The following is a 13085-nucleotide window of genomic DNA, read 5'->3' on the forward strand; positions in this document are numbered from 1 at the left end:
ATGGGAGGTAAGGGCGAAGGTCTGACCCCATGATTCTGCATCTGCAGCTCAGCAGTGAGCTCAAAGAGTGGTTGACATTACATGTCTCAGTGTGTCAGAAGAAATCAACCAGGTCCCAAACAAAACAGCCCTGTGTCTCATGTTGAAAACATCAAATTGCCTGGGAGTAGGGGATTTGCGGGTGGGCTGTGGGACTAGGTGGGGAGGTCACTTCACATCGTGGGCTTTTTGGCAGGAGGAAGAGGGATCATAACCAAGGACCTGAATCTAACTTGTGGTTTAGAGTTTTTGCCAAATGGCTCCCGTACCCCTGGGGAGTTCTGGATGTGGGAACAGTTAAACTCTTCTCCACTTCTCAGCCATACCACTGTCAGTCACCTCAGAATGTTTCATTATTTGGCATAAGGAATTGGTGAGGTGGCCCCCATTACCTCCTTCCTTGACGTCAGTGAGGGAGTTGTTCCCTGTGGCTGTCTCATGTGAAATATTTCAGCATTTGTACTTCAATTAAAACTCACAGGTATATATTATTAAATGGTAGTGACTCATTCCATGGCTTCTCCTCAACTGAATAAGTGCCAAAAAGTGCTTTGTGCCCAGTAATGACGGAGACTGCATTAAAACTAAAATTACTTGTCAAATAAACTATATTCAGGGCTCTGAAGAAAGCACCCCACATTCCAAGAATATCACTCTGTCCCGTGTCGGTGTTTCCTCAAGAAGAAATTTATGTTCACGATTCTCTCTGCTTTGAAGGAAAAGGAAAAAGACACCTGACTAGAACCCTCTTTCCTTCTGTGAGCTTCATGAAGGCAGAGCCTGGCACATGGAATTTTTTCCAAAGTGGGGCTGATCTCATTGAATTACACAACCCGTATTCAATACATCTCTGAGGAGAGAAGGGGAAATACGCCTTCACATATCACTCAGCAGGAAGATGAGAGATGAGCAAAAGTTCAGATTTTTTAAAAAATTGTACTTTTATCTTCATATTAATGTATTATTTTATATTTAATATGCTTGGAAGCATGGCCAAGGGAGCAAACAGCCCTCGTACTTACCCCGCCTCCTGTTCAAAGGGCTGTATTCCTATCTCACACAAAAACATTCCAAGCTGAGTGACCACAGGCCACAACTTCCTTTCACTGCTGTCCATGTCCTCATCTGGAAAGTGGGCCTCAGGATCTGTACCCAGAACCCCTCCCGAGTTCTAGTGTGTGAGCAAGCTCTGGCTTAGAAGCACCCAGAGCAGTAAGAGGGCGAAAATAAAAGCTTTGTGAAACTGCAGGCTTTTCACCCAATGGTCATCTGACAAGTGGAAGTTCCCCAAGTGGTTTAGCTGAAGAGGACTGGCCTTGAGGTCCTAGAAAGTGGGCCTTTTGGCCGGGGCGGTCTGCAGCACAGACAGTGCTGCTGAGTGAATGAGAAAAAGGCCCCCACTTCTGCACAGACCCACCTCTCCAGGTCCAGAGGCTGGGGAACAAGCACCTTCTCCGGCCAAATCAAAAAGGCACCCCTTCCTCTAGTGGCCGCCACCCTGGGCCAAACATTCTCACATAAACTCTACTTGGCAACCCTGGCTCAGATCGGCTTCAAGTCCTCCTATGACACTCCCTAACTCTCTGAACACAATTATGTCTGGTTGGATGGGGAGCTGATTAAAAAATAAGTGCAGGGGGGCTCCTGGGTGGCTCAGTTGGTTAAAGCCTCTGCCTTTGGCTCAGGTCATGATCCCGGGGTCCTAGGATCGAGCTCCGCATTGGGCTCTCGGCTCAGCAGGGAGTCTGCTTCCCTCTCTCTCTCTCTCTGCCTGCCTCTCTGCCTACTTGTGATCTCTATCTGATAAATAAATAAAAATCTTAATAAAAGAAAAAAAGTACAGGGGCACCTGGGTGACTCAGTAGGTTAAGCCTCTGCCTTTGCTCAGGTCATGATCTCAGAGTCCTGAGATCAAGCCCCACATCAGGCTCTCTGCTCGGCAGGGAGCCTGTTTCCCCTCTCTCTCTGCCTGCTTGTGATCTCTCTCTCTCCTCTGTCAAATAAATAAATAAAGTCTTTACAAAAAGTGGATACTCGGTGTCCCAGGTGTACAACACCACGGGCGGCCTGAAAAACAGGAATCACTGCCCTGTGCAGTCAGCTCATTGCACGAGACGCGGACCCATAACACAGCTCTGGAGACTGGCCTCCACTTTCTGTGGGGCAGAATCCCCACCTTGGTGCCAGAGTCCCAGCCTCTCCTGGAGCTCCCACGGCACCCAGGAAGCGGGAACGACAAGGAGCCAAAGACTGTTTTCTTTGTTGATGCCTCGTTGCCAGAAAACAGAAATTAGATCTTGCCCAGATTCTCCTATCAGCAGATCTGTGTGCCAGCAAACACTTCTCCGTGAGACGGCAAACAGAGATCCGCCTTCCCAAAGCTTGGGGAGTTTTAGCCCTAAAATTGGGTTTAAAGTTTTCAAATCACAAAGACGCAGGAGGAACCCCTTCCCAAATCTCAAAATGTTTGCGCAAGTAAATTTGGTGGTATTGGTGCCTGTTTCTAAAATTGGCTTTGTTTGTGTCTTTTATTGGCTCGGTGTTGTATTTAAAGCAAGAGGCCGTAGGGCTTGGGAAACAATTATAAGCTGGTATGTCATTTTCAGAAAAGGAAACTGAAACCCAGAAAGGGAAAGACAGTAGCTCCAGGTCACACAGCAGGGCATACTGGACTCAGTTGGGATTATAACCTAACGTTCCTTCTCTTCTCCCAAATGAAGGTTGGGTGGAAAACAGATGGCACATAACTCACTCTGACTCAATTTTTCAGTCTCAAAGGATGAATGTGCTTAGCCATCGACCAAGGTCATAAAAGGCAACCAATAAATGTGATTTTTCAGTGAACGTTTACATCTGATGGTTTTCTAAAGAACGACTACATGTACCAGTGCCCCTCCCAGAGGCAAGTAATCTCTGCCACTGGTTAGTAGCCTTCCCAAGACTGGAGCCACCCCAGCTCCACCCTGAATAATGTCTTTGCAAGGCTTCCTTAGCATTCTGGGCAGGGAGCAGATGTTCTCTGCAGGAACACCTCTGCTAACCATTTCCGTGCCTTCCAAAGCAGTGTTTCCACTTTCCTTGTGGCCCTGAAACACCAGCAAAACGAGTCATAGCCCGGCGTTGTCCCTGGGCTGTCCCCAAAGCCACAAAACCATTACCTAAAGACACACCAAACATTTGGGAGAAGAAAACTAAATGCCAGGTGTTAGGATCAGCCTCCCTGTATTAAACAATCAGACACAAGCATGAATCTGGGAACTGGAGAGCAGCTGAGACAAGGGACACCAAAATACATAAAGCTGAAGACGGGAATCAGTCCGAAATCCACTTGTCTTACAAAATGTCCCTTCTCACCAATGGGCCCCACATTCAGGCAACATGTCAATGGTGTCCCAATTCAGGTGGGATTGAAGATTTTCTTCCAAAGGCATGGGGGTGAGGAGTCATTCTACTTCAACCCCCTGAACAACCTTTTCTAAAGACACAAGTCTTAGGGCAGTCCTTCCTGGAGCACTGTGGAGGAGGAATCGAAGCTTCCAGTGCAAGTCTGCTCTCTGGGGAAAATACCAGGGCCAGTGGCTCCACCAGGGCCCTGGCGAGGCTGGGCCCCTCCATCGCCTGCAGCACTCTTCCGAGAGGATCAGGGACACTCGAGGCAGCGCAGACCCTGCTGGGTGCTCCTTGGACTCCAGCTTGTGGGCCCCATACTGGGATAGGGTGTTGCTGAAGGGCACGGGGCCCGAAAGCCTTCTGAGTCCAATCACACGTTAACCTTAGAACCGGAGCACGCAGGACAGGTGTAGTATTGCCAAGAACAAACTTATTCTTTCTGCCAGAGCTTTCGGATCTATAGCAAAGGACGTGCACATGCACGTGTGTCATTGTGTGTGCAGAGGGGATGGGGACAGAAGACCCCATGAGAGACCGAGACGGACAGGCTGAGTGAGGCAAAGCGGGCATCCGCAGGCACGGCAGGGGGATCTGGCAACTCGGATTGACCTGTTAATTTATATCATGGCTCTGTACAAAAATAAAGGGGTTCTCATAAGATTAACAATTTAAATAAATATCTGATAGAACTTTTCTTTCCCTCGTTTTTATAGCTCATCCCTGGGGTTGATATTCAGTCCCTGCTTTCCTTGTTCCTGATCCAGGATGGCGATCACTTCATCGGCCTGTATCCGCTCCTGCAAAACAGGTAACAGACACATTTCTGTTACAGGAAGCATGGTCAGTCCCAGCAGCAGGTGCTTCCCAAACACTTCTGGGCATCTTTGTGTGCAGAGATAGGAGCTAGGTCCAGTTCAGGACCCTCATCCCCATCCCCCCAGTGGTGCCTTCTCCTGACTTCCTTATGTCTTAAGCAGTAACTTTTCCAAGATTTCTCTCTTGCCCGGAAGTCTTATGTAGTCAACCAACTAGTACCCTTTCTACACTGGGGTTCCACAGGCATCTCTGACTCAGGGCTCCAATCCAGCATTCCAGCCAGAGTCAGCATTTTCTCCCCCACACACCTATGCCGGTCCTGTTCACCAATTCTCTCTCTCAGTCAAGACTGCCTCTGCTCACCCGTTTGCCCTCCAAGCCCAGCCATGGCTCCTCGGACCAGATAAATCACCAAGTCCTGTCTCTTCTCCCTCCTGTTTCCACCCCCTTTACAGTGCCCGCTATGGCTGCCCGAGTTTAGGGCAGGATTTCTCGACCTTGGCACTCCTGACATTTTGGGCCAGAGAATTCTTTGTTGTTGGGTGCGGTCCCAAACCTAGTAGAATGTTTAGCAGCAGCCTTGACCTTTGCCCATTATGGGGACCTGGTAGTGCCGCCCTCCAAGTCTTGACAACCAAAAACGTCTCTAGCCCTTGCCGAATGCACCCTAGGAGGCAAAATCAGTCCCACTAGAGAACGGCAGATTTGGGCTGTCACCAGCTCTTAGCCCAAATGCTGCAGCTTCCAGATCGTACCCCCATTTGACACCCGGCTCGCCCATGCTTCTGAGGGGCCCCTAGCATTTCGGTCCCAACCACGCCACCGTCTGGTTCATGCTCACAACCCTTGTACCAGTTCCTGTTGTTTGAGGTTCCAGGCTTCCGATATCGCGCATTCTTCAGAGTCTACAATGCTAACTACTCTTTGAGAATTGATACCTTTAAACAACTTATAACCAGCAGGGAAATCTGCCAGCTCTGCTGACTCCTTCATAGGCTTTCCTTGCTCAGGGATTCCGTCTGAGAAGAGGTGCCCAACTCGGGACTCCCGAAGTTTGTTGCACATTCGAATTACCTGGGGAGCTTTTAAAGCTCTCCATACCTAGGTCACACTCTCTATCAATTTAGCCAGAATGTTTGCGGATGGAGACAGATGTCAGTAGTCTGTAAAACTGCCCTGCTGATCACAATGTGAAGCCTGGGAATCCCATACGCTCAATTTTCCAGTAGTTGAAGAGGTTCTGGTCATTCTCTCCTGTGACCACTAGATGCCGCTACTGCCCCGATTCTGGAGAAGTTTCCGAACCCTCTGAATTGGGAAGGAGCCAAGAGAATTTACTTTGTGTTAAGTTTATATGATGGAAAATATCTTGGAAGAGAGTGTTGGGATACTGAGTAATGAAACGGACTCCATGTTTGCTGAATTGAACACTAGAGAGAGAAAAGAGTGTGGTGATGTTCCAACAGTTTGTCGTCTTCCCCATCTGCTCATTTGCCTAGATTCCCTGGTGCAAGAGCACAGTTCTGGGGGCAGGGGAGGTGCTGGTGTTTCGGAGTGGACAAGCACAAGGAAAGAAAGGAATCACAGTTGAGGAAGACTGTTCAGTGCCTCTTGAAGTTCTCAGAACTGAGTGTTCTGCCTGCCACCAGCCCCTCCAGTCAGGACCAGGACACTTGTCCTTTTGGGCACGCGGCTATCATCTCCCCAGCAGGGAGTGAGCCTCTACAAGTCAGTCTTCCTTGATGCTCCCTACAAAATGTGCACTGCTGTCTTAGATCTACTTCCTTGCGGACCTCTCCAAGCCCCTCATGGTCAGGGACAGTGCTTTGTCACCGTGGTACCCCCATGGCCTACTGAGCAGGGTTGCCCAGGCACAGAGATCTTCCATAAACATCTGTGAAGTACATAAAAGAATGCTCACAGAATGTGACCTAAAATCTGTGTGAGTTAGATCGGACGGCAAAATGCATGAGACACAGGAATGAATTTTAAACAGTTTCTGACTAAATTGGATCCAATTTAGGTATCCAAAGAGAAAATTAGATCGAATGCTGTTTTAAAGACTAGATTTTCATAACTCATCAGTACCCGGGGCTGAAGGAGATGAAGACACCAGTTTAGCCCCTGCCGTGAAGTTTCAGTTTCAGTGTCAGTATCCCATGCCAAGCTGTTGCTGAGGCTTTGACTGGAGGGACAAGGAACTCGCTACTTCCAGGGCAGACAACTCCACCAAAGGGTAGCAACAATTTTTAAGTCATTTCTATGTTGAGCCAACATTTTCCTTCCACCCATTGGTCTTAACTCCTCCCTCTAAAGCCTCACAGAGAGAGACCATAAGCTCTGGTGGGGGGCATCCAGGAGGATGGGGTCCAGGTTAAGTATACTTCCAGTATAATAAAAACTATATGTTAAAAGCAGTGTTTAAGTTAACAATAGTAAATAAAAACAAACTTTTCAGGTTGACTCACCATCTCCTACACATGTCTCATAAATTATTCAGTGCTCTTTTTATTTTTTATTTATTTTTTAAAAGATTTTATTTATTTATTTATTTATTTATTTGATAGAGAGGGAGAGAGTGAGCACAAGCAGGGGGAGTGGTCGGCAAAGGGAGAGGGAGAAGCAGGCTCCTCACAAAGCAAGGAGCCCAATGTGGGACTCGATCACAGGATCCTGGGATCATGATGGGAGCAGAAGGCAGACACTTAACCAACTGAGCCACCCAGGCGCCCCTCAGTGCTCGTCTTAATGATTTGTTGAGAAAATAGGTAAGTCTTCCTGGTGCCCAGCAGAAAGTGTTTCTCCTCTCTTGATGCCACAGTTTGGTAATAAGCTCAAGACTAACTAGGGACTGCCATCACTATTTCCTCAAACGTTTTCTTATTAGAACCTCCCTGATCAAGAATTACCTTCCTAGCCCCTCTTCTTTCTCTCAGACTCACACTACATACAACAGCTGTGTAATTGCTTCATCATGAAAAATCTGTTCTTGCTTAGAAAACACAGCCAGTGTTGGAAACCAGAAAGAAAGGACTCTATAATAGTTTGATTGATTTTATGATCTCTAAGATCCCTGAAGGGTTATGAAACAATTAATGGACTTTTCAGATAAATCAGTTCACAAAGCAGGTCTTTGGGACATCTACTTGGCCTTCGGGGGGTGGGGGTTAGACACTCACCAATTCTCTGTAAAGTGGATCCAAGGTAAACCACAGAGCCACAGCGCACCTCTGGCCCTTAGTGACTGCCTTCACTCCATGCGGGTTCTCTCCTCCAGAAGAGAAGCTGACCATACGACCACACTTTGGTTTGATAGAGGCCTGAGGAAGAAGGTGAAAATGAGGCTCTCCTTTCCATATCAGGAGCATCTCTACGACCCCTTTCTCCATCCTTCTATGGGATTATTTAGGTCAAGTTTTGAATCAAAGAAAAATGGAATCCTGGGCTGGAGTAGAAATGGGTTGGTTCAATTTCCTCACCCGTGAAACAAAGGTAAGCTCAGAATAAGGTGTGATTCAGACATTAAAGTGTTCAGGTAAAATGGCTGGCATAGTCAAGGGCACAAAGTCACTGCCCAACACAGGCGACCCTATGGCTGACAAACTCCATGGAGACAAAGGCTCCTTTTTACTTTATTTCCCAGCCTTTAGCTCTAGCACAGAATCTGGCATATGGCAGCTGCCCATTTGATATCTGGGGAATGACAAAAACAAGTCAAGGAGTGCACAAGAGTGGTGGTACCTTCTATTACTGATCTAGGTAGTGGCTCCAGGGGTGCACATTTTTCATGCCTCCATTGTACGTGTCTGGTTTGTGAGCCTTTCATAACACGAAGATTTTTAAAAAGTCAAGTCTAATGCCATATGATACTTTAGTTCCCACTCTAGTATTCCTGCCCACTGGTGCTCAGTGAATTCACTCTCCTCCTTGGAGGGACCTATTCCATGGCCTCCAGGCTCTGCAGTGATGAACACAGTCCTTCCAAGCTTGTGCTCAGGTGAAACTGCTCAGTAATGTTCAGGGGAAGAGGGCAGAGAGAGAAGAGGAGTGAGGGCAGTGAGAGTGTCCGATCAAATGAGCGGGTTCTCCAAACTGAGTGAACTGAGCAACAGAAGATAAGGGGCCTGGCATCTGTATTTTAAGAAGTGTCTGATGTCATCCAAAATCTATAAAGAACTTATCCAACGCAAACCCAAAGAACAAAGAATCCAATCAAGAAATGGGCAGAAGACATGAACAGGCATTTCTGCAAAGAAGACATCCAGATGGCCAACAGACACATGAAAAAGTGCTCCATATCACTCGGCATCAGGGAAATACAAATCAAAACCACAATGAGATATCATCTCACACCAGTCAGAATGGCTAAAATTAACAAGTCAGGAAATGACAGATGCTGGCAAGGATGCGGAGAAAGGGGAACCCTCCTACACTGTTGGTGGGAATGCAAGCTGGTGCGGTCACTCTGGAAAACAGCATGGAGGTTCCTCAAAAAGTTGAAAATAGAGCTACCCTATGACCCAGCAACTACACTACTAGGTACTTACCCCAAAGATGCAAAGGTAGTCATCTGAAGGGGCATGTGCACCTGAATGTTTATAATAGAAAATGTCTGCAATAGCCAAACTATGGGAAGAACGCAGATGTCCATCGAGAGATGAACGAATAAAGAAGATGTGGTACACACACACACACACACACACACACACACACAGGAATATTATGCAGCCATCAAAAAATGAAATCCTGCCATTTGCAATGACATGGATGGAACTAGAGGGTTAGAAGGACAATTATCATATGATCTCACTGATTTGAGGATTTTGAGAAATAAGATAGAAAATCATAGGGGAAGGGAGGGAAAAATGAAACAAGATCAAACTGGAGAAGGAGACAAACCATAAGAGACTCTTGGTCTCAGGAAACAAACTGAGGGTTGCTGGAGGGGAGGGGGCTGGGAGGAATGGTGTGGCTGGGTGATGGACACTGGGGAAAGTATGTGCTATGGAGAGTGCTGTGAACTGTGTAAGACTGATGAATCACAGATCTGGATCTTTGAAGCAAATAATACATTATAACTTAATTTTTAAAAAGACTAAAAAAAAAAAGCGTCGGATGTCAGTAGAGTTCAATTTTCTGAGAAACACAGAAACGGTACTCATTCCATAGCAGAGCTTAGAAAAGTAGAGTAAAAGAAAAAAAAAAACAAAACTCCTACCATTTGATGACATGGGCCTATTTTAAGGAGTTATTTTCTGCATTGACTTGGATTGATACATACCCATTAGAAGAACCTTTGGTTTCCTTCACCATAAAAGTGGATGGCTATGTGTTTTTACTGCCGGCTTCAGGAGAAATATTTAGAAATTTCATGAGGTCCTTGGATGCTGCCTAACATAGTTACCCCTAGACTGTAAGATACACATGGGAGGTCGGAGGGAGGTGGAGAAGTCAAGAAGTCTGAAACCTGTGTGTGTGTGTGTGTGTGTGTGTGTGTGAGAGAGAGAGAGAGAGAGATGAGCAGAGAAAAGCAGTCACCTTCTGGTTACTCTTCTATTCACAATAATTGAGAAGTGATTTGTCTTTGCTGGAGAGAGTTGATTTACTTATGCTGCTTTGTCAAGATGACTTTTCGGATGCAAATCTGAAGAGTTCACTACTTACGGGTGCCTTTGGTATCAATCTGATTTCATTTCCCTGGAGAAGGAATTTGTTGTACGTTTCCATGTAGAAACAACAAAATTAATGATACTTGAAACACATGAAGTAGGATAGGAAAGCCTTCCCATATACACAGCTTTAAGATCTAGTTTCTGGTTTTCTGGGCGGCTCATTCCCAAGTGCTGGTCTGGGCCCACTCTACCACATGTGGGCGTCATTGCTTCTATGTTACCATCAAGGGTCAGCAGTAACATTTTACAGTATTAAAGATAGGATGGGGGGGACAACTTTATGCCTTATCTCTGATGGAACAGGAGGAATTGAAAGAAGTTTTTACACATGAAGAACTTGGGAAAGTTTAAGAGAAGACACCATCAGCTGCCTGAAGCATTTGGAATTAATTAGAGGTACATAGGTTCGCAAGTCTCCGTGACTGATCTTATCAAATGGAGAGCGTCACCTGTTACACATTAGCCACGGAAAGGAATAAACAAGCTTCATTTATGACATGACTTTTACAGGAAAATATGTCCTGAAGTTTAGATGATTGTAAACATACTTTTGGAACACAGTTTATATTGAATTTAATTTTTCGTGATGCAAATAGAACTTATTAAATCTCACCTCTCCCAAATTTGCAGAGGAAACCCAAATCCCAAAATACTTATGTTTCACAAATATGCTGGTGTTGAAAATAATCTATGTATCTTCCAAGTATGATAAAGGAACATTCCTTTCGCTTTCCATCTACCTGATGATTCAAGTCAGAGAAGCCTTTGTGCTGTATTCGTCTTGAATGAATGTAAATCTTTAGCCACCATTCAGTGAATTGTGTAATTCCCAGATTTTTCCAAAGTACTTAGAAGACTTTTTTCCTTGTGTAGCCCCAAGTTGGGCCATTTCTCTGCTTAATTTTTCCCTTATGTCAAAGAAAGGAAAGCTGAAAAGTAAAGCTAATCATTTCTCTTTTTCATTAGGACTGATTACCTAAGAATTTTTATTATTTACAAAATGGTCTAAAAACTCCACTGTATGTATTAATCTGAAATAGAGCTAAATTGGGAAAAATGAATCTATCAACTTGGAGCTTTTCAATCAAAATACTGTTTAAATCAATTTTTCTTTTACATTTTTGGGGGTGGTGGGGGGTGAGATTCAGTACGTTTTAAAATACTTACACCTTTCTCTTAAACATATAGCTATGTAGAAGATCAGGATTATATGCTTTCATATCCTTAAACAGCAGAATTACAGTTAACTTGCATTCAACAATTAATGAATTATTTGTTCTCACATGGTATTCCAGGCATCACTTGCTTTCAAACATTGGGCATTTCCAAATATGGCCACTAGATGGTGTAGAAGCAAAGAAATCTTTTCAACCTATGATTTTTTTTTTTTTTTCTTTCCAACTGTGTGAGCGCAAGCACTTTAAAATCTGTTCTAGTGTTGGAAGAGCTCAGAAACCAAATGCTTTCTCCACAGAGACTTTTTTTTTTTTAATGGTAATTTTGTGTTGGGATTAGAAGCAACCCAGATCATCAATCCTGATTTAATTTTCCAGATCATGAAGCATTAAAATAACGGTTGATACTTAAGCTTTCACAACAAACCAAGAGGCATCATAACTTTTTAGATACACTTAATTGCAAGAAATGGTATGAAATATTTTTCTTAATTATTCCAAGGTTTCTGGACAATTTTAACCAGAATCTCCACAGAGTTCTCTTTCAAAGCCAGTAGTACAGAATTTTTTATATCATCTGCTTATATCCCAGCGGTATGCCATGAATGATAGATGGGTATTTCACTATTAAGAAAAGGACACGAAATAGGAGAGGGAAAACATAATACTCGGAAAAAGCTGTGAAAATAGTATGTGTAACCCAAAATCCTTAAAGTTTATCAGATACATGCTTCAACTATTTAGATTTTGTATGGAGGAAAGATGTATTTCATAATCTATTTACATTTCAATTATATCCTCAATTGGAAAACGTGCTTTGCCTACCCTGGTGTATGCTCTTTGGCTTAAAGTCTAAAGGATGCTGGCTCTATGGTCTATAACTCAGTAGACTGGTTTTCCAAAGGCATTGGTTTGCCTAGTTGAAATTAACTGTTGATTTTTACTTATGGAGTTGTGTTTAGAATCTCATCTTTAGTGTGTGTGTGTGTGTGTGTGTGTGTGTGTGTGTGTAATGTGTATAAATCAATTTTCAGGTACAGGTTTACTTACAGTCACAAGCATATAAATACATACACAGTAATTTTGATAACTAGTGGTCTAGAGTGCAATGCTCAATCCAAGCATGGAGAACACCAGATTGTTTGAAAGCTATCCCACTGAATCCATTTGTCTAGTCCTAGGCATGGGTAACTTAGAAATAGGTGTTCTTGTGTTTCCATCAGACTACCTGACAAAGAATGAGAAGACCCAAGTTCTGATTTCAAGTCTAACACTAACTGGCCATGTAATCATGAGCAAATCCTTCATATACCTATTCTTTAAATTACCCATCTGTAAAATGGACTGGAAGATTTCACTGATGAATCCATCTCTAACATTTTATGATGTATACATTCACTGGCCAACTGTGCACCTTTTGAATTCTCAAGCTCAGATATTTGAAATCCAACAGTCTGAATCCTCAGAAAAACAGCAAGATTGATATGAAGAAATGCCACAAAAATTTGCCTGTATAGTTTTACTTACCGTCACGGTCTTGGCATCCATCTCAGTGAAAATGAATTCCCCTCCTTCAAAGTCATCATTCATATACAGGAGAGCACTATAAGAAAAAAGAGAAAACCATTTGTACGATTATGTGCTCACAACAGATTCATCAGAACATACTGGAGATGTAATAAATGACCGGCCTGATTGGTCAAGTTTCCTTTGAACTGGACATTGAAATAACCGACCCTCCCAACCCTAAAGCGTAAGATCAGATATAGTTTGGGTCATACCCCTGCATATTTACTTGTTTCACTTATGCTAACATTTTAATGATATTTCAAATTTCATCTCGCATTTCACTTTTTCCCAAGAAAACCTAACTGGATTTAATCTACTCCTTTGAACTTGCCCACGCTACTTATAATTCTCTTCTTCCCTCTTACCTCTTATGCTTGTAACTCTAAAGGATGTATCCCCCCCCCCTTGTAGATAGAAAGCTCCA

The 13085-nt window shown here is 44.0% G+C and overlaps 1 protein-coding gene across 1 annotated transcript in view; it reads right to left on the bottom strand.

Annotated features, from left to right (window-relative positions):
- Positions 1–4124: 4124 nt before the first annotated feature.
- Positions 4125–13085, bottom strand: part of P3H2 (prolyl 3-hydroxylase 2) — a 155229-nt gene continuing 146268 nt past the window's right edge. Inside the window, exons 13-15 of the mRNA XM_032875641.1 lie at positions 12620–12695; positions 7425–7565; positions 4125–4226 (exon numbers count right to left, since the gene is read on the bottom strand). Coding sequence (XP_032731532.1) covers positions 4137–4226; positions 7425–7565; positions 12620–12695 — 307 coding nt within the window. The 3' untranslated portion in view covers positions 4125–4136. The remainder of the gene's footprint in view (positions 4227–7424; positions 7566–12619; positions 12696–13085) is intronic.

The sequence above is a fragment of the Lontra canadensis genome, unplaced genomic scaffold, assembly GCF_010015895.1.
Source record: "Lontra canadensis isolate GAN:19392208 unplaced genomic scaffold, GSC_riverotter_1.0 scaffold56, whole genome shotgun sequence".
Taxonomy (NCBI): Eukaryota; Metazoa; Chordata; class Mammalia; order Carnivora; family Mustelidae; genus Lontra; species Lontra canadensis.